The sequence below is a fragment of the Penaeus vannamei genome, chromosome 6 (assembly GCF_042767895.1).
Source record: "Penaeus vannamei isolate JL-2024 chromosome 6, ASM4276789v1, whole genome shotgun sequence".
NCBI classification, from domain to species: Eukaryota; Metazoa; Arthropoda; class Malacostraca; order Decapoda; family Penaeidae; genus Penaeus; species Penaeus vannamei.
In genome coordinates, this window is record NC_091554.1 from 31,117,304 (window position 1) to 31,139,803 (window position 22,500).

Below are 22,500 nucleotides of genomic sequence, written 5' to 3' on the forward strand. Positions count from 1 at the left end.
ATCCTTGCACTTCGAGGCATTGTAGAGCGCCTTTGTGAGTTCGGAAGTGAGCTGCTTGCAGTCTATATTGACCTCAAGAAGGCGTTCAATCACTCTGGAAGATCCTGAGACTGTGAGGAATTCCAACAAGGGTTATTGGACTAATGGCAAGCCTGTATACTGGTACTGAAAGTGCTGTAAAGTGTGGTGGGGGCCTGTTGAGCTTCTTCCCTGTTAGTTCAGGAGTAAGGCAGGGCTGGGTCCTTGCCCCAACACTTTTCAACACCTGCATGGACTGGATACTGGGCAGAGCTACTATTCAAAGTCATTGTGGATCAACTCTTGGTAATATCAAGGTTACTGACCTTGACTTTGCTGATAATGTCTTTGGAAACCTTAGTGGTGGCTCTGGATGCATTTAATAATGAAGCGAAGCCCTTGGGTCTAGAGGTCTCCTAGACAAAGACCAAGATCCATGCTTGCGGCAAGGACATTGAAGTCAGAGAGAGCTTTACATACCTTGGTAGTGTAGTTCATAATTTTGGGCTGTCAGACCAGGAAGTCAGGTTGGACTGGCATCAGGGGTCATGAACTCTTTCAACAAAAGTATTTAGAGATGCTGGTACCTGTGCAGAAGGACCAAGCTACGTGTTTTCATGACCCTGATAATACCAGTTTTGTTATACGGTAGTGAAACCTTGGCATTATCTAGTGCCTTGGAGTCTTGTCTTGATGCCTTTTGTAATAGGTCCTTGCATGGGATCTTGGGGAACTGTTGGCGGGACCATGTGCCCAACCAACAGTTGCACCGTGAGACTGGCACAAGACCTGTTATCTGCACAATCCGTGATCGCCAAGTCGGGCTATGCGGCTACCTTTGCTCGCTTTCCTCAGGATGATCCTGCCCATCAGGTTGTCTCTGTTCTAAAGAACCCTGGGTGGAGGAGGCCTGTGGGACGACCTAGGAAGTTGTGGCTTGGGCAGATCAACCAAAAATGTCATGAGTCCCTGCCTGGCGGCTTGCCTTGAGGGACCCTCGTAGATGGAAACAAAGGGTGGATGCAGCTATGTGCCCATCAGCATTAGCTCCATGATGATGATATATGTGCATTCATTTTTATTTTGTAATTACTTATTGTTTAGTCATGTAGACAGAGAATTTCATGTCCATTTATTAACCCAATATCATTATTGTTCATGTATTATTATTATTATTGATTTTTTTTTTTTTTTTTCTTTTACAGATCTATGCAATGAAATTACTGAGCAAAATTGAGATGATCAAAAGGTCTGATTCTGCCTTTTTCTGGGAAGAACGAGACATTATGGCTCATGCTAACTCAGAATGGATTGTTCAGCTGCATTTTGCCTTCCAAGATTCAAAATTTCTTTACATGGTCATGGATTATATGCCAGGTATGGTTGGTTGTGTGACTGTCTGCTAGTAATCTTTGATCTGGTTTGGAATCAGGGTTTGGATCTTTGAGTGTAGTAATTTTCTGATTTTCCTTTTATGTTATTAGTAATTCCTAATTGATGATAGAGATTAGATCTATGTGAATGTTTTATATAAAAAGTTACCGCTTTTACAACAATCCTTTTTTCAATGTTTTAAATTGATTAAGAGTTCCTAAGTAATGTAGACCATTAAATTTAGATATACAAACCTTTTGTACTAAACATCACCTGTTTGTAATAACTTCCTCCATCTCCTTGATAGAAGCCTTTAAAAGAAACCCTTGTAAATTTTTTGTGTTGTTGTTCCGGCATTACTGATCTCAAAAACACTGTAATTGTGACAATGTTTCCCATCATATCCCTTTCCCCAAGGTTTCCAACATCAACCTTTTCAAGAGAACATAACCAGTAGTAAATAAATGTGCTTGTTTTTTGCATGTTTATGTTTAGGATTTTTATAATTTTTTTATTAGTTAGAATTACCTTTACTTTTTAGGTGGTGACTTAGTGAACCTGATGTCCAACTATGATGTACCAGAGAAATGGGCCAAGTTCTATTGTGCAGAAGTGGTCCTAGCCCTGGACGCAATCCATTCCATGGGATTTGTTCACAGGTTAGGGATAGTTGACTTTTATAGTAATGTTTTTTCTTCCTCTTCATTTTTTATTTTGCGTTGTTTTTTACTGTGTTTAAATTGAATAAAAATTTATTTTCTACTTAGCTCTTAATTCATATTTTTTTCTTTCAGAGATGTAAAGCCAGATAACATGCTTCTGGATGGTAGTGGTCACCTCAAACTGGCAGACTTTGGTACTTGTATGAAGATGGATAAGGTGAGATCCAAAGTATAATGGACAAGTGCCGACGAATGTTTGTCAGAGAGTCATCCTTTCTGTCACTTAACCAATTGCCGCCGGGGATGGCATGCGCATACATTTAAAAAAAAAAAGTTGTACTGAAGCGGAATGTAGTTGGAAAAAAAATCCAGATAGTATTTTTATTTTCTGTATATCTCCTCTTCAGAACATAATCATAAAACCAGTGATTGTGGTTCCCTTGCCTTCATCTCCTCCTCTCTTCCTCAGGACGGACTCGTAAGATCAGACACAGCTGTGGGAACACCAGACTATATCTCTCCCGAAGTCCTCAAGTCACAGGGTGGTGAAGGGGTCTATGGGAGAGAGTGTGATTGGTGGTCTGTTGGTGTCTTCCTCTATGAAATGCTAGTGGGTGACACGCCCTTCTATGCGGATTCGTTGGTTGGCACCTACGGCAAAATTATGGATCACAAAAATTCACTAAAGTTTCCGGATGATATTGAAATTTCCGTTGATGCCAAGACTTTGATCTGTGGTTTCTTGTCTGACAGGTAAGGAATTGTGATAATTGTGCTGGAACTGCATCCCTATGTGATATGATAAGGTATTCAGTTATTTTACATATGAAAAACAGATATTTTATTTTTATTGATAGTTTTAACTCTTACAATTTATGTACTTATAATTGATATTCTCCTTTCCAGATTAACAAGATTAGGTAGAAATGGTATTGAAGAAATAAAATGTCTTCGATTCTTTCTCAATGATCAGTGGACATTTGACACAATTAGAGAATGTGAGTTAGTGTTTTCATTTATTTTTGATCTTATCATTAATCAAAAAATGTTACATAAAAAGACATTTCTCAAAAAAAAGCAGCTTAAGTTCCCTCTTTATAGTCTATTGCCAGTATGTTGAAGACCCCATTGCAGTAATATTCATTATGAACTAATAATCTGATGGAAATATGGTATGATGTACATGTTTTCATGATTTTGTATGGGATGGAGAAATCTATTCTTTCTTCCATAATAGGTGTACCCCCTGTTGTGCCTGACCTCGCAAGTGATGACGACACTAGTAATTTTGATGAAGTGGAGAATGAGGACACTCCTGAAGAAAGCTTTGGAACCCCTAAAGCCTTTGTCGGGAACCATCTACCATTTGTGGGGTTCACTTACTCCAGGGATTACCAGTATGTATTCCGTACTGATTTTCATCATCTCCGCAATTTATTTGTATATTTTACAGACGTGTCACTTCAGGAAATGTGTAGATATTTGATTATAATATGGCAAGAAAGTTATTCTTATTATCATTATTATTATTATTATTATTATTATTATTATTATTATTTTAATTATTATTGAATTACAGATAATTATGTTAGATATTTTGAAATATATAGCAATGTGATGTACAGTTAGCTCAAGATATTTTTGGCAGCATTTCTTATCTTAGAATATTGTTTTATAGGATATCTTTTTGCTGATTAAAATTTAATAGGAAGTCTTGGTTCATTTATTCTTGTCATATCTGGAATTTTCTACATAACTAAGCTTGACCCCCCCCCCCCACTCTCTTTCTCTCCCTCCTTCCCTCCCCCTCCCCCCTCTACTCTTTCCTCCTCTCTCTCTCTCTCTTTGCCTCTTGCTCTATATTTTCCTCTCAGTATAGATCTGGAGGCAGGAAAAAAATTATTGGAGATTATACAAAAAATATTGCTGTTGCTATGTTTTCGGTGAAAGAAAAGAGATAAATGAACACATAGATTAATATATGGAAATTCATCCTTACAGACTACTCACTTCTTCAGACAAGACTGATGGCAAAAGAAATTTGGTAAGTTACATCTTGTTCTTTTGGGTTTCAATAATCATTCTCTTAAAAGGCAGCTTTCATTGGGAATCTTGCAAGGAAAATACTTGCACATATTGCATACATGTATAGATATTTATACATGTTGGCAATTCTTCATAGAAGAACTCAGGACAGGTTGCAGTTAATAGAATTAAAGCAAAGGTTGTATTATACTTAGGATAACCAAGCTCTACAAATAATTTTTAGTTTGTTTAGATATATTAGTGAGTGCGTGAGTGCATGTGGGTGTGGGTGTGTGCGAGTGTGTGCATGGGTGTGTTTGTGTGTGAGAGGGGGGGGGGGGAGTGAGAGTGAGTGTGTGGATATACATATGCACATGCATTTGTATGTGTACGTGTGTTTGCTTTTTTGAGCACGCCCCTACATGCATACATATGTATGCATATGAGAGAGAGAGAGAGAGATAGATAGATTGGAGGGAGACAAAAAGGGTACAAAAGAAAATTAGTTTTACATATATGAATGTTCAGTCTTTTTTATTGTAAGTATTTTTTTTTTTTTTCCAAAGTATTTATTTCAACAATAGTTTATGTAGAATTGCCAAAAATACGTATATAAAACAAAATTTAGATAAAATATAATCTAAAAGCTATAAGATAATATTTACATTTTTTCAAAATTATAATTATTTTGTAAATTTGATCTAAACGGAATGAGATGTTATTGTTTAGGCTTCCTTGTTCCCTTTAGATTTTTTAAGATGTTGGTAGATGCTTTAGTTGTCATCCAAGCTTTCGACGTATCTGGTTTTTAGGTTAAATTCTGTCTTTTTTCACCTATTTTTACTATTATTTTCCCAGATATATAATGATTCTCAATATAATTTTATGCTCCATGTAAGTTAAAAATGCTTGTCCATGCAGGTTATGTTAAAAGTTCATGATACATGAAAATTCAATATTGTGAAGAAAAGTTCTCAGTAGAAGTAATGAGACAACTGTCTCATACAACAAGGGTACATAAGATGTATCAATTTCAATATGCAATACTGCCAAAGGGAAGAAGCTATAACTTTTGTTAGACTAATGTTAGATTTAAATCTCCTGCCTTAGCTTCAACTAGTATTTTATATGACATAGCAAGTTGCCGTATTTGGGTTACTTCCTCTTCCCTATCGTTCAGGAATTATAAACTCTGATTTTTGATTGAATTGAATCGAAATCAGACATGCCTTTGGCATTGCACAGTTAGGTAGTTGATTGTTGGTAAAGCTAGACACTTTGAGTTACCGTCAGCTACACAGCCTCCCATGTAGTTTCATTTCAGTTGTGTGTGTCTGTCTGTCCGTCCGTCCGTCCAAGCTAGCATTTTGAATTGTATTCTGATTCCATGATAGTGTTTAATAGACGTTTGTAACATGGGTACCAGGGATTCTTGTTATTTGTCATTCATAGAGACCAGAAAAATACAACAAATAACAATTTGATGAATATAGAGATATGCAGTATCCAATAGGTATACATTATTAAAGGGTGTAGTGTGGACCAGACTGTAATGTCTAGTGGTTTGATCAAGCATATAGTTTATTTGTATATTCTTGAAATGATACCAAAGAGACTATTCAGAAGAGAAATGCCAGCGATGATTATTGTAATAATGGTGTTACAATTACTCACATGAGCTCATATTGGGGGTGACCCCTCATCTCAGTGCGTGGCAGAAGCAACAGGAATGAGGGTCAGGCTGTAGATGGTTAGATGAGAGAAGAGCATCATTTTTTATATCATCCATCTTTTCTTCATTTTCAACTTGGCTTCTTGCAAAAGAATCAGAAGTGGTTGAGCTGTGCATTTACCACTTTTATTCCTTTTATTATATCTGTCTTGGCTAGTATCATCACGACACATTAGTGCTTAGCTTTAGCTTGGTTTATATCAGCAATTAATTATTAATGAGTCCAGGTGTTACATCAGTGATACCATTCCTTTTTTGGTTGGCTGGAAAATAGACACGCACTGTTCATGTAAAATGTAGTTCTCATTAGTACCATGCAGAAACTTTTTCTGGTATTTGTATACATATTCTAAAATTCAAGTTAGGAACTTTTTATTGAATTTTACATTGTATTTTATTATTATTATTATTATTATTATTATTATTATTATTATTATTATTATTATCATTATTATTATCATTCTTATTCTTCTTATTATTATTATTGTTGTTGTTGTTGTTGTTGTTGTTATTATTATAATTGCTGTTATTATGAATTAATAGTTGAATGACAAATAAAGAGGATCCCCTGTACTCATTTTTGTTTTAGGTAGGAGGGGGGGTGATATAAAAAGAGAACCCTACCTTTTCTTGTTCCCCAGATTGCACATTTAGGCCTGGGCAAAAATACATTTCCCAAGTCAGATAGATAAGGCTAGTGAAATCCAGGTTATGCTGAAAATTAGCACCGTATAACATTGTAATGTACATTGAACAAAATTGCAATAACAAAGCAATCCTTATGATTTCTAGAAATAGCAACTAAACTATTCCTCATGTCATATAAGGCTAATGAGTATATCATTTTGTTCATACCATATACTTAATGTAGAAGGCAAGAAATATAAAGTATTGGTGATTATGATGTTAAAGCATATGATGAAAAGTTTTTTTCTCTCTTTCTCTCTTTTGTAAAGATTCTATATGTCATTTGATATGCTGTATCAGGATGCTCTTTGCAATAACAGTAAATAACTTTCTCTCTCTCTCTCTCTCTCTCTCTCTCTCTCTCTCTCTCTCTCTCTCTCTCTCTCTCTCTCTCTCTCTCTCTCTCTCTCTCTCTCTCTCTCTCTCTCTCTCTCTCTCTCTCTCTCTCTCTCTCTCTCTCTCTCTCTCTCTCTCTCTCTCTCTCTCTCTCTCTCTCTCTCTCTCTCTCTCTCTCTCTCTTTTCTTTCTCTCACTCATTTCTTTCTCCATGATATTCAGTTTTCTGTAATACACCTTGTACTGCTGGTCACAGTGGGTAAGAATAGGATCATGAGCATGGAAATAGTGTCCTCCCAGAAGCCAGGAGGTATTTTCCACACACAGTTATTTGCAAAAATGATGCAAGAGCCCCTCCAAGAGTTTTGTGCGCTCATGGCAAGTCATATCTGTCAACTCAATCTTCAGTCAAATTTTTGTGACGTCATATTTGACTCGGTCATATTTTTCCGCGGCAGTGTATTCCTATCACCTGGTCCCCAGCCAAATTTTTTTCATGATGTGAAGGTCAACTTGAAAAGGATTTAGGACAATGAACATTTCAATGTATCAATTGATGTAGTATTGAAGATTTTGAGTTGATGACTTGTCTCTTGATTATTATGGAAACATTTTTCTCTGATTATAATCAGTGAAAATCATATATTTGAAATTGCTTGGTTTTGATTGTGCTGACCTCTGCAAAAATATTTGATAGCTTCCATTTGTTAGTGCAAAATATATTGTTGTTTGTGTTATGGCTTGTATTTAAATCATCACTTCTTTTTACAATATTTATTACCTTCCCCCAACAAAAATAGAGCAAAGAAATTAACTCAACTTACTTAGATAGTTACAGACACTTGTGTCCAAGGTTACTGTTCTTGGGGAATCCTTGGAGCAGGTGAAATTGTCTTACGGAAATTACAAGTCCAGAGAAGTTTACAAGGTGCGAGAGGTTCCAGAGTGGTGTGCTTGCTTTTGATGCACTGTTGTGTGATTTCTTATTTCCTTGGTTATTTTGGAGAAAACTAACCAAAAATACCTGATATTGATATAAATATTTTACCTTGGCTTCATAACCTTTGCATTATAGATATATAGATGGATAAGTATAGATCATTGGCTTACATCTGATGTTTTGGTGTGGGATTTTTGGCCAAAGGGAAACAAAGAAGAGACAAAGCACAGGAAAACTTGGCATCAGGACTTGAAAACCACTCTTGATGAAACACTGTGTCTTCCTTTTCCAAGCACAAAATAAGTGTTGTATATATTACCTGTAGGCACAGCAGTTGTTGATTTAGAATTGGGTTTCCAGTATTATTACCATAGAACAGAATCAAGTGCCTTTGTTTAGCATGTGAATATTCTGATCTTTGATTTGCAGCAGTAATCATCTTTCACTGGATTGCCTTCAGTAGAGTATGTTGAGCTGCACATTGGTGTAAAGTCATGTTTTTTTTTTCTGTTTTATGTGGAGCAATGCATATTTATTATTTTATCTTGTTTGATCATATTATACAAGTGTATTTTTGTGTGTAATTTATTTTATTTCATCAAAATACTTTACTGTATGCCATTTTACGTAGGTCATAGTGGTTGGTGAAACAGAAGTATATGTATAGATGCTTTTTTTTTTTTTTTTTTTTTTTTTTTTTTTTTTTTTTTTTTTTTACTCTTTCTTTTCTTTTCTTTTTCTTTCTTTCCATCTCTCTTTTTTTTCTCTCTTTCTCTCATCGCTCCTCTCCTTCCCTTTCCTCTTCCCTCTTTTCTGCTCCTTTGCTGTCCTTTCTTTATTTGTCATCTCATTTCTGACCTTGTATTCTGTTTGACCACCACACATAACGTGATTCTCCTAGATTCTCCACGGGATCGGATATACTTGAAAGAGCTACGTCAAAGTCATTGCCTTTGGGATTGTAGGATTAGGAGGTGAAACCCTTCTTGACATGTTATTATTAGATTTAAAAAAAAAATCAAAATATTAATATTGTTGTTATTTTTATTGTTATTGTTATTATTAGACTATCATTATTATTATTACTATTACTATTACTATTATTATTATTATTTTGATTAGACGTATTATTATTTCTATTTTTTTGTATTATTATTATTATTATTATATGTTTTTATTATTGTTATTGTTGTTCTTTTTTCAGTGTTGTTGTTATTATTATTATTATTATTATTATTATTATTATTATTATTGTGATTATTATTATTATTGTTGTTATTTTCATTATCATCATCATTACTATTATTATTATTATTATTATTATTATTATTATTAATATTATTATTATTATTATTTATTGCTGTATTACTCTTATTCACTTTTTATTGTACACAAATAAGTGAGAAAAACTTTAGCTTTAAGTTTTATGGAAGCCAGGAAATTTGTAGGAAAGCAAAAGGAAAGTAAAATTTTTCTGAACATTCAATAATAGTAGGCTTGATTTCTGTAAGCATAAAGTAGTAAGCTGTAGAAGTCATAGTTGATATAATGATAATTATTGATATGTGGCTTTGCAGTTTCTTGACTACACCTGATGTGCAGGAAAATCATATACACAATTGTTCACTAAATTGCAAGTTTATCATAAGTTGTAGTATTTCTGGAACTATTCAACCATTTGTTAATCATAATGAAATGACTGAATAGCAAGAAGTAATGTGATTGTCACACAAAATGGATTGCCTCTTGCAAACCCCTCCTGCTAGAAAGTAATGAATTCTAGATATTAATGTCAATGTTAATGGCATAACAGCACATACTTCCAGGAACTTTGTTGTCACTTTCAATGAGAAACAGTGACTCTAAATGGGGAGCTGATAATGAGAAGTTCTGAAATTTCAACTGAAATGCCACCCAAGATTATCATCGTATCATTATCCAGGCTTTCACATCGTCAGTTACCAGCTGTGTCTGATGTTGACTAAACCTCAGTAATTTTATACTAGTCTGGTGAAGCATCAGGTAGCATTAACATTAATACTTAAGCAGAGCGTTACCTTTCCTACCTTGTAACCATTATTGTAAAATCTGATAATTAGCACTTTTTCCAACAGAACACATTGATTTGGAATTTATTGAAGGTATGCTAGCTAGCCCACACTGTAGCCAGTTTGTTTACTGCACGCTATTTCTTATCCACCCCTCTTTATTGGTTCCCCCACTTCTTGCAACCCCTCCCCACCCACTTTACGCACATGCAGATATGCACACTCATTTCTTCTCACTCTCTTTCTCTGTTTTTCTCTTATTCTCTCCTTCTCTCATTCTCTGTTTTTCTTTTTTTCTCCCTTTCTCTCTCTCTCTTTTCTTCTCTTTTTCTCTCTTCCTCCCTTTCTCATACTCTCCTTCTATTTCTCCTTTTTTCTTTTTTTTTTTCTCTCACTTTTCTTTCTTTACTTTTCTTTTCTTATCTTGCAATTTCTCCTTCTCTTCCTTTTTTTTCTTTCTTCTATCCTTATCTCTCTCTCTCTCTCTCTCTCTCTCTCTCTCTCTCTCTCTCTCTCTCTCTCTCTCTCTCTCTCTCTCTCTCTCTCTCTCTCTCTCTCTCTCTCTCTTTCTCCTCTCTCTCTCCTCTCTTTTTCTCCTCTCTCTCTCCTCTCTCTCTATTCTCTCTCTCTATTCTCTCTCTCCTCTCTCTCTCCTCTCTCTCTCCTCTCTCTCTCCTCTCTCTCTCCTCTCTCTCTCCTCTCTCTCTCCTCTCTCTCTCCTCTCTCTCTCCTCTCTCTCTCCTCTCTCTCTCCTCTCTCTCTCCTCTCTCTCTCCTCTCTCTCTCTCTCTCTCTCTCTCTCTCTCTCTCTCTCTCTCTCTCTCTCTCTCTCTCTCTCTCTCTCTCTCTCTCTTTCTCTCTCTCTCTCTCTCTCTCTCTCTCTCTCTCTCTCTCTCTCTCACGCACACACAAAGACACAGACACACACACACACACACACACACACACACACATACACATACACACACACACACACACACACACACAGATACTTTATTGTAAGCTTGATTTATAGACATGTAGAATTTGTTACTATAAACTTTGTTCACTTTCTTGTCATTATGAAGTTGATTAACTTAAGGACCTGCAGATAATCACAGCCCACTTTGATACTGTGTCCATTTTGTTATTAGGGTTTCCCCATAAAAAGAAAAAAATAAAGATTATTGAGGATGATAGTTTTTACCCCTTGTATTTAATTCTGGATAAACCAATTATTGTATGTCAATCAAGGCATTGGAAAATTAATGTCTAGGCTAATTTTGGAAAAGTTTTTGCTGGAAAATTTAAATTCAGAGACAATAAACTACCTATGTAGTGTGTAGAACAGAGAGTAGCTCCAATCATCATAGTATGGATAGGTGTCGTCCGATATTGGGGTTCACCCTTGCCATAGTTTATATTTCACCTGAAGTTGGGACCCAAGTTTCTCAGTTTCTCTTCCATTGATAACACACAAAGAGATTATTGTACACTCTAGTAAATTGGTAAGTTTCATGAGAGTGGTTGCTTTTATATTGTTTACGTCAAATGTAAAGAATTGAGAGATCATTCATTCCTTTGATACATAATTACATAAACATTAACTGCACATCATCTTCACCTTCACTTGTAGGAATATGAAACATTGAATGTATTAAGAAATGTAGCTGATATTGCATAGATGTAATATTGGCTAAGGTATGTTTTCCTTATTTTGTAAAACAAGTTCGGTCTCTGACATCCACACTATTCCTTCTAACTTAAAGTTTGGTGTCTTGCACAATCTTGTTATATCATAGTTTGATCAGCCTTGTACTTTAGATTTCAGTAGATCTTTTATCCTGTAGTTCTTTGCACAGAAAGCTGAAGATGTATTTGCAAGAAAATCCTGGTTGGTCAGTGGTGCTGCTTTTAAGGTTTCTCCAGTAAGAGTAACAACTTTTTCAAATTGAGCATTCATGATCTTTTCTAGTTCAAGTATATTTTAGTAGTTTAGGTGTTTATGAGTTTTAAAAGCTGTTTGAAGTTTAGGAGCTCTGAAGTCGCAGCAGCACAATAACCAACCTAGAGGACTTTTTTGTGATTATTGGATCTCAATAAGTTGACCATCTCAGTATTTAAGTTGAACCCAGTGTTGTAAATCCAGCACATGTGACACTATATATGTATTCAAAATGAAACAAATGAAACCACTTCCTGTTTGTTTGCCTGTTTATTTAGGCTATACATGATTTATGAGGGAAAATGGATCCTGGTTGACTGATGCTCTGAATCACAGCATTGGTCTTTCATTCTTTAACACACTCCATCAACTTGAATTTGGCATTGTGTACACTGTGACAACCATCCAAATAAGTTCCAGTTTGTAGTCAGTTTGTTTTTTCTTAATTATGGACTTATTTTTGGCACTTTTTATTTTTATTTTTTTGTCTTGCTGCATGAAGAAATAATCAGTTTGTGTATGTTGATTTGTTATACCCCCTCCATCCCCCTTGAATGAAATTAATGAGAGTACTCATGTATATCAAAGGTAATTGTGTTATTTATTTTGAAAAGTTAAACAATTGTTTTAAATACAAACAGTATTTATTGTATGCCTTGCTAATCTCTTTATCATATTATTACTTGTGCATAAAAAATGTTAAAATAAAAATGTGTAATATATTTATATTTGTTACATGTAATCAAATTTATATATACAGACATACAGTGAATACTTTTTTGGTATAGTAATTAAGATATTGATAAGAAAGTGTGTAGTTGCTTTAATTGAAATTTCTTTCAACAGGCAAGTGATGGTATGGATAGCAGTAACGAGATTGCTGTGCTGACAGCAGAATTGGAACACCAGAGAAATCAGGTGGAAGAGCTAGACTCCAAGTACAGAGTGACCCTAAACCAGCTGGATTCACTCATACAAAAGGAGCAGGAGAGACTACAGGAGAAGAGAGATCTAGAACGAAAGTTGGCTTTATTACAACATGACCTCAAAGAAGCTCAGAGAAAGGTAGGTGTGCTATTGCCATCCTATTGCATATTTATATATCTGTGTGTTTAGGTGCATTGGAGCACTGTCTTAGCCCATCCTCAATGGGTAAAATTTTAAACAAAGTTTAGCAAGGCTAAAGTGCATTCATGCATGCTACTCTGAGCCAGACGATATTATCCAACTCCCAGCCAGGCTCCTGAAGCATCATTCCAGCTGCTGGGGCCTGGGTTCATGACATGATTATACATCAACCAATGTATGTGAGTGAAAACTGAGATATACCTTTGAGACAGAATTATTACTCCTATGAGGAATTAGTAACACTGTAGGGTTTTGTGCCATAATTATGCAAATCTGATTTTTCCTTTTCCTCAGGGGGAGTATGAAGGTGAGAGTAGACGGAAGCTGGATGCCCTATATCAGGAGGTTAAGAAAAAGCTCGAAGATGAACAAAACAAACGCACTAGGGACCTGAACTCTGCGCAACATGTCAGTGACAAGCTGAACTCTCTTGAAAAGCAGGTATGTTTTATAAGATTTTGACTGTTACATTCTCTGAGATTGCTTTCTTCTTATTATTGGACCTTGTGATTCATTAGAAGTATCCAAGTATAGCAAAATGTTAGCAGTTATCCTTTAATAGCGCAGTAACTACCATTTACAACATACACAAATACCCCATATTAAATTTATAACTCTTGTTTTCAGATAAAAGAAGTTCAGGACAAACTGAAGGTTGAGACAGACAACAACACAAGATTGCGTAAACAAAATGCAGAGCTAACAGTCATGAACCAGCAGAAGGAAACGTCCATTTCTGACCTCTCAGATAAGATATCAAGTGTCCAGTCCATCCGTGATGCGTTAGAGCGTGATATAGCAAACCTTGGAGCACAGTTAGAGCAGGAGCGTGGGCAGAGGAACCACCAGACTGAGTTGATCTCACAAGCTGATGGCAAAATTCAAAGTCTACAAGCGAAGGTGAGTAGTTTCATTTAATTTGTATTACCTCAAAAAAAGAGTTGTTTTATTGGTTATTTCAGAAAACATTACTTTTGAATAAAGTTCTAAATCAGAGAAATTAATATTTTAAAAATTTTACAATGATTTGGGATAAAATGTATTTTTTTGATACTAAAACCAAGGATGATTTTATAATAAGGGAAAAAATAGAAATTAAAACATTCAGAATCATTTGACAGATAGAAATATATATGTATTCATTATTCCAGCTTGAAAATGCATCTGAACGTGAGCAAGTTGCCCGCAAGGAAGCAGAAAAGGTTTCCGAACGTCTTGTACAGTTAGAGAAAGATAGAACATCTCTAGAGTTGGAATTACGAGGGATGACAAGCAGATATGAGCAAGAAGCTCGGGCCCTACGCGAAGCTAATGCTGCCCCCACACACAACCACCAATCTAGTGCACAGGCTCTAGCAGGTAAATTAGTTTGAGTGTATTATTGCAGTCTGTATGTAATACAGTGTATCCCTTGGTTTACAATTTACATACCTTATAGGTGTGGTATTTATGCATTTATTGATATACATGCTTATGTATTCCTATTTATATATACTTTTTTACAGCTTTGCAGGAAAGGCTCAATTTGGAGAAGCAGAAACGCCAGCAAGCAGAGGCATCTAGTCAGGAGAAGGAACGTCAGAACTCTATGTTGAGCGTTGACTACCGGCAGCTCCAGCAACAGCTACACAAGCTTGAAGGGGAGCACAGGAAGGAGTGCGAGAAGGTGGGAATTTTGTTTATTATTTAGAAATAATTAAAAAAATATATATTTGGTTAAATTCATATTTTTTTGGTCTTATAAATTTGTCCGTGTTATGTACACTTTATCTTTGGACAGGAATAGAATGGTTCAAGTTTTCATCTTTACCTTTCATATTTACATAAGTTTATTTATTTGTGTCCTTTACCAGGTCAAAGCTCTTCAGAATCAGATGGAGACAGAAAGTGAAAAGAGAACGGCTATCGTTACTGACCTCCAAACTCAGTCATCAGAGGTATCTATGTTGCGCACAAGAGAAAAACAGTTGGTGCGTGACCTAGAAGAAATGAAGGAAGCGCGGTCTAGTCTAGAAGAGGAGCTGCACAAACTCAAAACCCAAAAATCAGTTGACGATGTGCAGATGAGAGAACTGCAAGACACCCTTGAGGCTGAGCAGTACTTCTCTGTGAGTTTTTTGCATTTGTTTGTTGTTTCTTTCTTTCTTTTCTTTATGAGGTATATATATATATATATATATATATATATATATATAATTCATTGATTTATTTATTTATGTATATATATATATATATATATATATATATATATATATATATATATATATATATATATATATATATATATATATATATATTCATTGATTTATTTATTTATGTATATATATATATATATATATATATATATATATATAATATATATATACATATATTTATGTATATATATATATATATATATATATATATATATATATATATATATATATATATATATATATATATATATATAATATATATATACATATATATATATATATATATATTATATATATATATATATATATATATATATATATATATATATATATATACATACATATATACATACGTACATATATAATATAAATGTAATATATGTATATAGTATTTATAGAATATGTATATAATATTTAGCTCTTTTAAGAGAAGCTAACAAGTTTATCACTCCAAAACTGTTTCCCTCCCACAGACATTGTACAAGACTCAGGTACGCGAGTTGCGTGAGGAGCTGGAAGAGAAGGGCCGGCAAATCCTGGAACTGGAAGAAGAACGTACAAGTCTAACACAACAGTTACAGCTTACAGTAGCCAGAGCAGACTCAGAGGCCTTGGCGCGTTCCATTGCTGAGGAGACTGTTGCAGATCTTGAAAAAGAGAAAACAGTTAAGGAGCTGGAGATCAATGACCTCGTATCCAGACATACTGTTGATATGAATAACAAAGAGACTGTCTTTAATGCTGTAAGTGATCAGAGAAGTCTTTTATAGTTTGCAAACCTTTTCTTTCTGCAGGTTTTAATAATATCTATCATCTCAAAATATGTTTCAGATATTGAATATTCAACCTCTTGTGATTTATAATGTAATATTCTTTATTATGCATTGGATTAGCTTATTATACAGTGCCAAAGGATTAAGATCTTGTAGATATTCTACAGTAAAATGTGTAAGCAATAATGGTCTTTGTCTTTGTTTACATTGCTTAGATTGAGATGCTGCTAGCTTTGTTTATTACATTCTTATAAATTCAATAGGTCAAGGAGAGAGAGGAAGAGCTTACAAAGTCTGTGGAAGCACTTAAGAAGGAGAAGGAAGCCCTTAATTCTCAGATCCAAAGCCTTGAGGAAGGTCGGTATACTTTTCAGTTTTTATATTAGTAAAACTAACAGAAGTTCAATTTCTGAAAAACAATTCTTACGTCTTTTATATCAAGTGTTGATGTGATCTTGATGGTGTTTTTCTCATGTTTTGTATATTTCCCAACAGCAAAGAAAACTGCAGATAACGATCGTAAAAATGAACAGGACAAACTTAGTAAACAGTTGAAGCAGGAACAGCTCCTCAAGATGCAAGCAGTCAATAAGTTAGCAGAAATAATGGCTCGCAAGGAGAACCTTCCAGCAAATCGTAAACCTAAAGCCGCTGCCATTGACCTCAGAAAGAAAGAGAAAGAATGCCGTAAATTGCAGCAGGAACTCACCATGGTACGTAAAATGGAAAATGTTCCTTCTATGTAATTATTGGGTTTAACTGGAAGATTTTTGAAAGCGTGATAAAGAGAAAGGATAACAGTGTGTGTTTGTCTGATGATTTTCAATCAGAATTTGCATATATGTGAAAAGAATAGAGAGTGAATGAGTAATGTTCATTGAGACATGTAGAAAAGTTATGAGTTAATATCTTTACAGTGCAAGAGGTGTATCTCTTGCATTGTGAAGATATCTCTCATTGATAGTTTCTCTATTAATAAATGTGAATATTGATAATGAAGATAAATAGATTGATAGACAAATTGACAGATAGATGGAAGATGAATATTTAGATATATAGATGTATATGTATGTATAACTCCATGTACTTTCCATCCTAGGAAAGAGACAAATTCTCCCAGATGGTTTCCAAACACCAAAAGGAAATACAAGACCTCCAGGCACTGCTTTATGAGGAGAGTCAGGCAAAAGTGCGACTACAGATGGAAGCAGATGCCAAGGATTCGGAGATAGAATCCTTGACCTGTAAGCTGGCCAACGTCAATAGTGAGACAGCATCACTTAGTAGTGGTGCAGATAATGATTTAGATGAGATGGGTGAGTTTTGTTTATGTTGTTATTAATGGAATGTCACAAACTTAAGATCATATTGTTTCTCTAGCATCATTTTGATGGTATTATGTACATGTTACCTGATCTTCCAGTTATCTTGTTATTTGAATATTTTGTTTGAGCTTGCAAAGTCTTTTCATTTTTCTTCTTCTTCTTTGTTTTGTCCTGTTGTTTCTCTCTTCCATGAATACATATGCAGAGGACAAATTTTAAAAAGCTGGGGACATTTCCCCACAGTCTTGAGTGATAGACTTGATCATGTTCTTTTACAGAATCGAACAGGATCTAAAACTAGAGGAAATTGGTCCTATCCATTATTTATGCATACTTGAAGCTTATTATTTTCTGAGCTTGGTTACCATATTTTGCAGCATATTGAGATGTGCTTGCCTTTAAAAATTCACACTAAATTTAGGATGAAATGTTATGAAAAAATATAATTAAACAAAAGTGTTGATACCTTCCCTAAACCCCTTCTGAGGAATCTGTGCACTAGAGATTATTTTCTTTATGCATTACCTTAAATGCATTATTAACATTTTTGATCACAATATTTATTGTTAGCAAAGACATGCATCTCAACTCTGTTTTGTTTAAACTATTCACTTTATTAAGTTATAGTCCTGAAATTATTGATACCTATTCATCCTGAAATTATCTGGACTGCAGAACTTGGGCATTTATTACACTCTGGCCTCTCTGCATAAAATAGAAATATTTGGAGGGTCTGATTTCAGAAAAAGATTAAGAAAGAGAAAACTTATTTGCTGCAAGATATGATAAGTTAGAAAGCATTGCAACATGTTTGGAAGCGAACTTGGAGCATCAGAAAAATTAAAAGCTGAGGTGACCATTGCATGATGTGTTTGTTACAGACAACCGGCTGGAGGGCTGGCTCTCAGTGCCTAACAAACAGAATATCAAACGTCATGGATGGCGGAGACAGTACGTGGTCGTCTCATCCAGAAAGATCATCTTCTATAATTCAGAGAATGATAAGCAAAACTCAGATCCTATATTAATCCTAGACCTTACGTAAGTGTCTGTCTTTTTGTTTGTTTTTTATTTCTTTATTTCTGAATTATTTTTTCTTCTCATTTATGATTAGTTTTCTTTATATTCATTAATATTTATACTTCAGACATTATCTATAGGATATGTATACATACAAAACATATAGTTATTATATGTGTGGTATGTGTGTCTGTAGATAAGTAGGCAATTTGACAAGGAGTTTGAGTACACACAAATCCCTTGATAGCTATAGTTTTATAACTAGTATCAACATTACATAACCAGAACCAATGCTGTCATTACCAGTAAAGTATTTTCTGATCTCTTCTGTTTCAATACAGTTAAGCTATCTGGGTTCATCTGATTGACACATTTAGAAAAAGTATATCATAAAAAGATTAAGTGATGAAAGGGGTGAAAGGTATCTTCATTTGGCATTGTGTGATGTGCATAACTGGCCAAGCCTTTTTTTTAATAGCATTTGGAAATATCATGTAAATGTGTATGTATTATATATTTATACGAGAGACTTCGGAATGGTTGGTTAAGTGAAAGAAATTCTGGATATGTGACATAGTGAAGAAGAGAGTAGTAAAGTTTGTTTATAGTTGTAAATGTGTGTTTAGCATTGTTCATACATTTACATTCTTTTGTTTTCAGTTATCATGTAATTCAGTGTTTTCATATGCTTCTCTAACACTTTATTTTATTTATTAATTTGTCTAATGTTTGTTCTGCCCTCTTAATGTAGTTTGGTTTGAACTTTCAGTTCTTTGTTGTTCTGGCTCTGTATGTTTTGCTTTGCAAAGTCAAATAGAAAATAAGTATGTGCAAGTATTGGACATGCATTATTGATGGTCTCTCTTTTTCTCTTACTTTGTCTTTTTATATTACTATCTATTATTTACTTTGTCTCCCTATCTCCTTCTCCCCCCTTCCTGTCTTCTCATCCATCTCACTCTCCTCTTTATCTCTCTCTTCAGTAGAGATTATCACTTGAGCAGTGATGGCTAAAATTATTGTTTAATTTCATTTTAATCACAGTAAGCTTTCAAATTGCTGATGTACTTCATTCATTGTATTTTGCCAACAGACAAAGATTTATAATGTAACATAATATATTCACTTTATCATTTTTATTTAAATTTTTACTTTGTAGATGTAATTAAACAGGGATTTTAAAACATTTGTATAGAATGTATGAATGCAGATTTCATTGATAGAATTTGAAATGAGAATGGTGATTGGCCTGTCACAACACCTGTTACTGTAAACAAAATGTTCACTGCACTCTGCCTGATCTTAAAATGTATTGCATATTAAAGATGAGTAGGAATTTTGACTACCGATCATCTTATTGGAACCAGAAACTGTTGCTGTATTGTGGTAAAGATATATCCATTTTTCAGCAGTATGGTGTTTCTATCTCAAGCATAATATTATGACTTTGTCAGTTAGCTTTAAAGTAGTTTGTTGTGAGCATTGTAGTTCAGGTTTGTTGATTTTTATTTTATGGAATATTTACAGCAACACCAAAAAAGTCCCCGAAGCTGTATTTATGAATGAACACAGATTGTATGAATTCACTTTTAGCATGATGTTCCCATTTTGATAGTATGTACAGAAATGATGACCTTGTTGATGGTCACATAATGGTAAAGCTGTTGTATAAGAGTGATGATGGTTCATAGCATAGTAAGAGCATATTGATTCTGACTCTAGCAGAAAGAAAAGTGTCACAGTCACACTGCTACACTGCTGACAGCTACTTGTAAGAGAAACTGCTAATAAGTTTTCTTCCAGAATTTTACTGGAATAAAAGGCAGTGCTACTGGATTTAGAATTCATATACATTATTTAGAAAACATTGCTTGTCTTTTCAGAAAGTGGTAAGTTGCTAATGCATGTTTCCCAGATGACTGAAAAAAAGTTTTCCAGCACAAGGACTGGAAACAACAGTCATGTGAAAGAGTGAGGCAATAATATTTGAAAGAGGAAAGTTTTAACTTATTTTCTCTTGTCAGGAAACTCTTCCACGTTCGTTCGGTCACACAAGGGGATGTTATTCGGGCAGATGCAAGAGATATTCCCAGAATATTTCAGGTATTTTCTTTTGGCTCTTTCTTTCTTTCATGAATTAAGATTAATAAAGTAAGGATCAATAATTAGACAGTATCACTTTAGAAATCTCTGAGTAGAGAGCTGATTCCAAATCTGAAGTTTGACAGGGAGTCAAGCATTCCACAAAAGCTTTGATAAAAATGGACAGTGGAAATTACAAGCCTTTTGAGAATGTGAATTGTTTAATTATTCTTGCACGCTAGCACTGATTTTATTTTTGCTCATTCTTATAATGAATAAGGCTGATGTACATGACCATTCTTAATGCATTATGATGCTCTTGTCCAAGCGTGAGCTTGCTCAACACATGGAAAATATACACCAGACATGAACACAGAATGCAACCCTGTTTTGTTTAAAACAGAACTGGCACTAAATGATTTGAGTAGAACTTAGTATTACTTCTTTTAATATATTGCAGCTTCTGTATGCTGGAGAGGGAGAGAGCCGTAAGCCTGGGGAGAACCCAGGTCCGTTGGCTCCCTATGACAGTGCAGGCCCTGATAAAGCAGGGACTCTAGTCCACAAGGGTCACGAGTTCCTGGCCATTAGCTTCCACATGCCTACAAATTGTGAGGTGTGTCAGCGGCATTTATGGCACATGTTCAAGCCGCCTCCAGCACTGGAGTGCAGACGTAAGTTGATTTTTAAGAGGGCTGTTCTTTGAATCCTTTTCTCATGTAGATAAGAAATGAGAAAAGTGTTTTGGTTTGTATTAGATTTTAAAGGATCTGTGGGTTTGTATATTTGATATTGATATCAATCTAGACAAAGACTATAGACAACTTATACTCCTAATCCAGTGATGTGTACATATATGCCATGTCTACTGTGAGTTTAGTCTGTTAATTGTTTTTACGCTTAGCTCAACAAGGGATCAGATATGAAGGAGTCAGTTACTAGTACTGCCTATCTTACCTGCTTACCTTAACCCATCACTGACGGTTAAAAAATTTTGGCAAGTTGACGTATGTACGGGCTTGTTGGCGTGCACCGTAAGTTTCCCCTGTTTACGCTCCGGCTTGATCGGTAGTTTGCGAGTGACATATAGCACCTAAAATCTTTTATTTTGCTATGATTTATAAAAGTATTAAAATTTTGAAGGTTTACCTTCATTATAGGTGCCTATGCCTAAAATCTTTACCCTATAAATGAAGCCGCTACTATCGGAGAAAAACAACCTCCATCCAACGAGCCAGTAGCGCGGGAATGGGCATGGCATGACGCCCCAGGCGTTCAGTCCAAAACAGCCATGGCATGTACGTACGTGCCAACCAGCGGCAACGGGTTAATCTTTGAATTCCAGAAATATTCTTTTATCTTGCAGTGCTCTTAGTAATGTTGATAATATTATGATAATCATAATGCATATAATAGTAATATCGGTATCAATATTGATAGTATTATTTTTATTATTATTATTATTAATATTATTATAAATAAAAAAATTCCTTGGAAAGGTTAAGTTAGGTGAGGTCACAAGCGCTTAATTGACTGAATGGTGGCTGAGCACACGTGTGGAGCCATTTATGTGTTAACCCATTCACGCTGGGGTATTTTAAAGCCAAAAATAAAATTTTCCGGGCGGCTACAAAATCGGCGGGCGGAGCTTCCCGAGATTCTGTCTGCCTGCCGGCCGCAGCCCGCTGCTGCATCAGAGCACAGCCCCGATAGTGTCACACTGGCGGGATGCCCGGCAAAGTTAATTTTTTTCGGGTGTCTCATATATGGGACACCCGGCGCTAATGGGTTAAAACACATCACAAAACCAAATTGCAGTTAGCTTCTTATTTCTCCATCAGCATTGGGTTAAGGGTACTATCCCATAGGTCTGATTTAAGGGGTTCTGGTGTATTGTCATGGGAAGCTACTTTATTTCATGGTGTAGTAGGTGTAAGCAATAGGAGGTGACATGAGATTTTCTGCTTCGATTGTCTTCCTTGTAATAATGACATAACCAATAGATTTCTATAACCCCGATATTCCTCTCCTGTATCGAGATTTCCTGTGCCTTTGCTAGATTACTAGCTGAATTTTATCTCTACTTACAGGGTGTAGAATGAAAATTCACAGGGATCACCTAGAACGGAAGGAGGAATTAGTTGCGCCATGTAAAGTCAACTATGATTTAAATACTGCCAAGGAAATGTTACTTTTGGCACCCACGGTAGATGAGCAACAGGTAAGATTCAC

General features: G+C 35.1%; 1 protein-coding gene across 2 annotated transcripts in view; it reads left to right on the plus strand.

Moving 5' to 3' along the window:
- The window catches only part of Rok (Rho kinase), a 46,823-nt gene that overhangs the window by 9,439 nt on the left and 14,884 nt on the right, over nt 1-22,500 (plus strand). For both annotated transcript variants that reach the window (XM_070122854.1, XM_070122853.1), the window contains exons 5-25: nt 1,224-1,395; nt 1,934-2,051; nt 2,187-2,271; nt 2,524-2,807; nt 2,961-3,052; nt 3,292-3,451; nt 4,056-4,098; nt 12,592-12,810; nt 13,168-13,314; nt 13,501-13,773; nt 14,025-14,232; nt 14,379-14,539; nt 14,727-14,981; nt 15,542-15,811; nt 16,105-16,198; nt 16,337-16,554; nt 16,941-17,157; nt 18,048-18,207; nt 20,211-20,289; nt 20,729-20,942; nt 22,359-22,489. In XM_070122854.1, the coding sequence (XP_069978955.1) occupies nt 1,224-1,395; nt 1,934-2,051; nt 2,187-2,271; nt 2,524-2,807; nt 2,961-3,052; nt 3,292-3,451; nt 4,056-4,098; nt 12,592-12,810; nt 13,168-13,314; nt 13,501-13,773; nt 14,025-14,232; nt 14,379-14,539; nt 14,727-14,981; nt 15,542-15,811; nt 16,105-16,198; nt 16,337-16,554; nt 16,941-17,157; nt 18,048-18,207; nt 20,211-20,289; nt 20,729-20,942; nt 22,359-22,489 (3,600 nt within the window). The remainder of the gene's footprint in view (nt 1-1,223; nt 1,396-1,933; nt 2,052-2,186; nt 2,272-2,523; nt 2,808-2,960; nt 3,053-3,291; nt 3,452-4,055; nt 4,099-12,591; nt 12,811-13,167; nt 13,315-13,500; nt 13,774-14,024; nt 14,233-14,378; nt 14,540-14,726; nt 14,982-15,541; nt 15,812-16,104; nt 16,199-16,336; nt 16,555-16,940; nt 17,158-18,047; nt 18,208-20,210; nt 20,290-20,728; nt 20,943-22,358; nt 22,490-22,500) is intronic.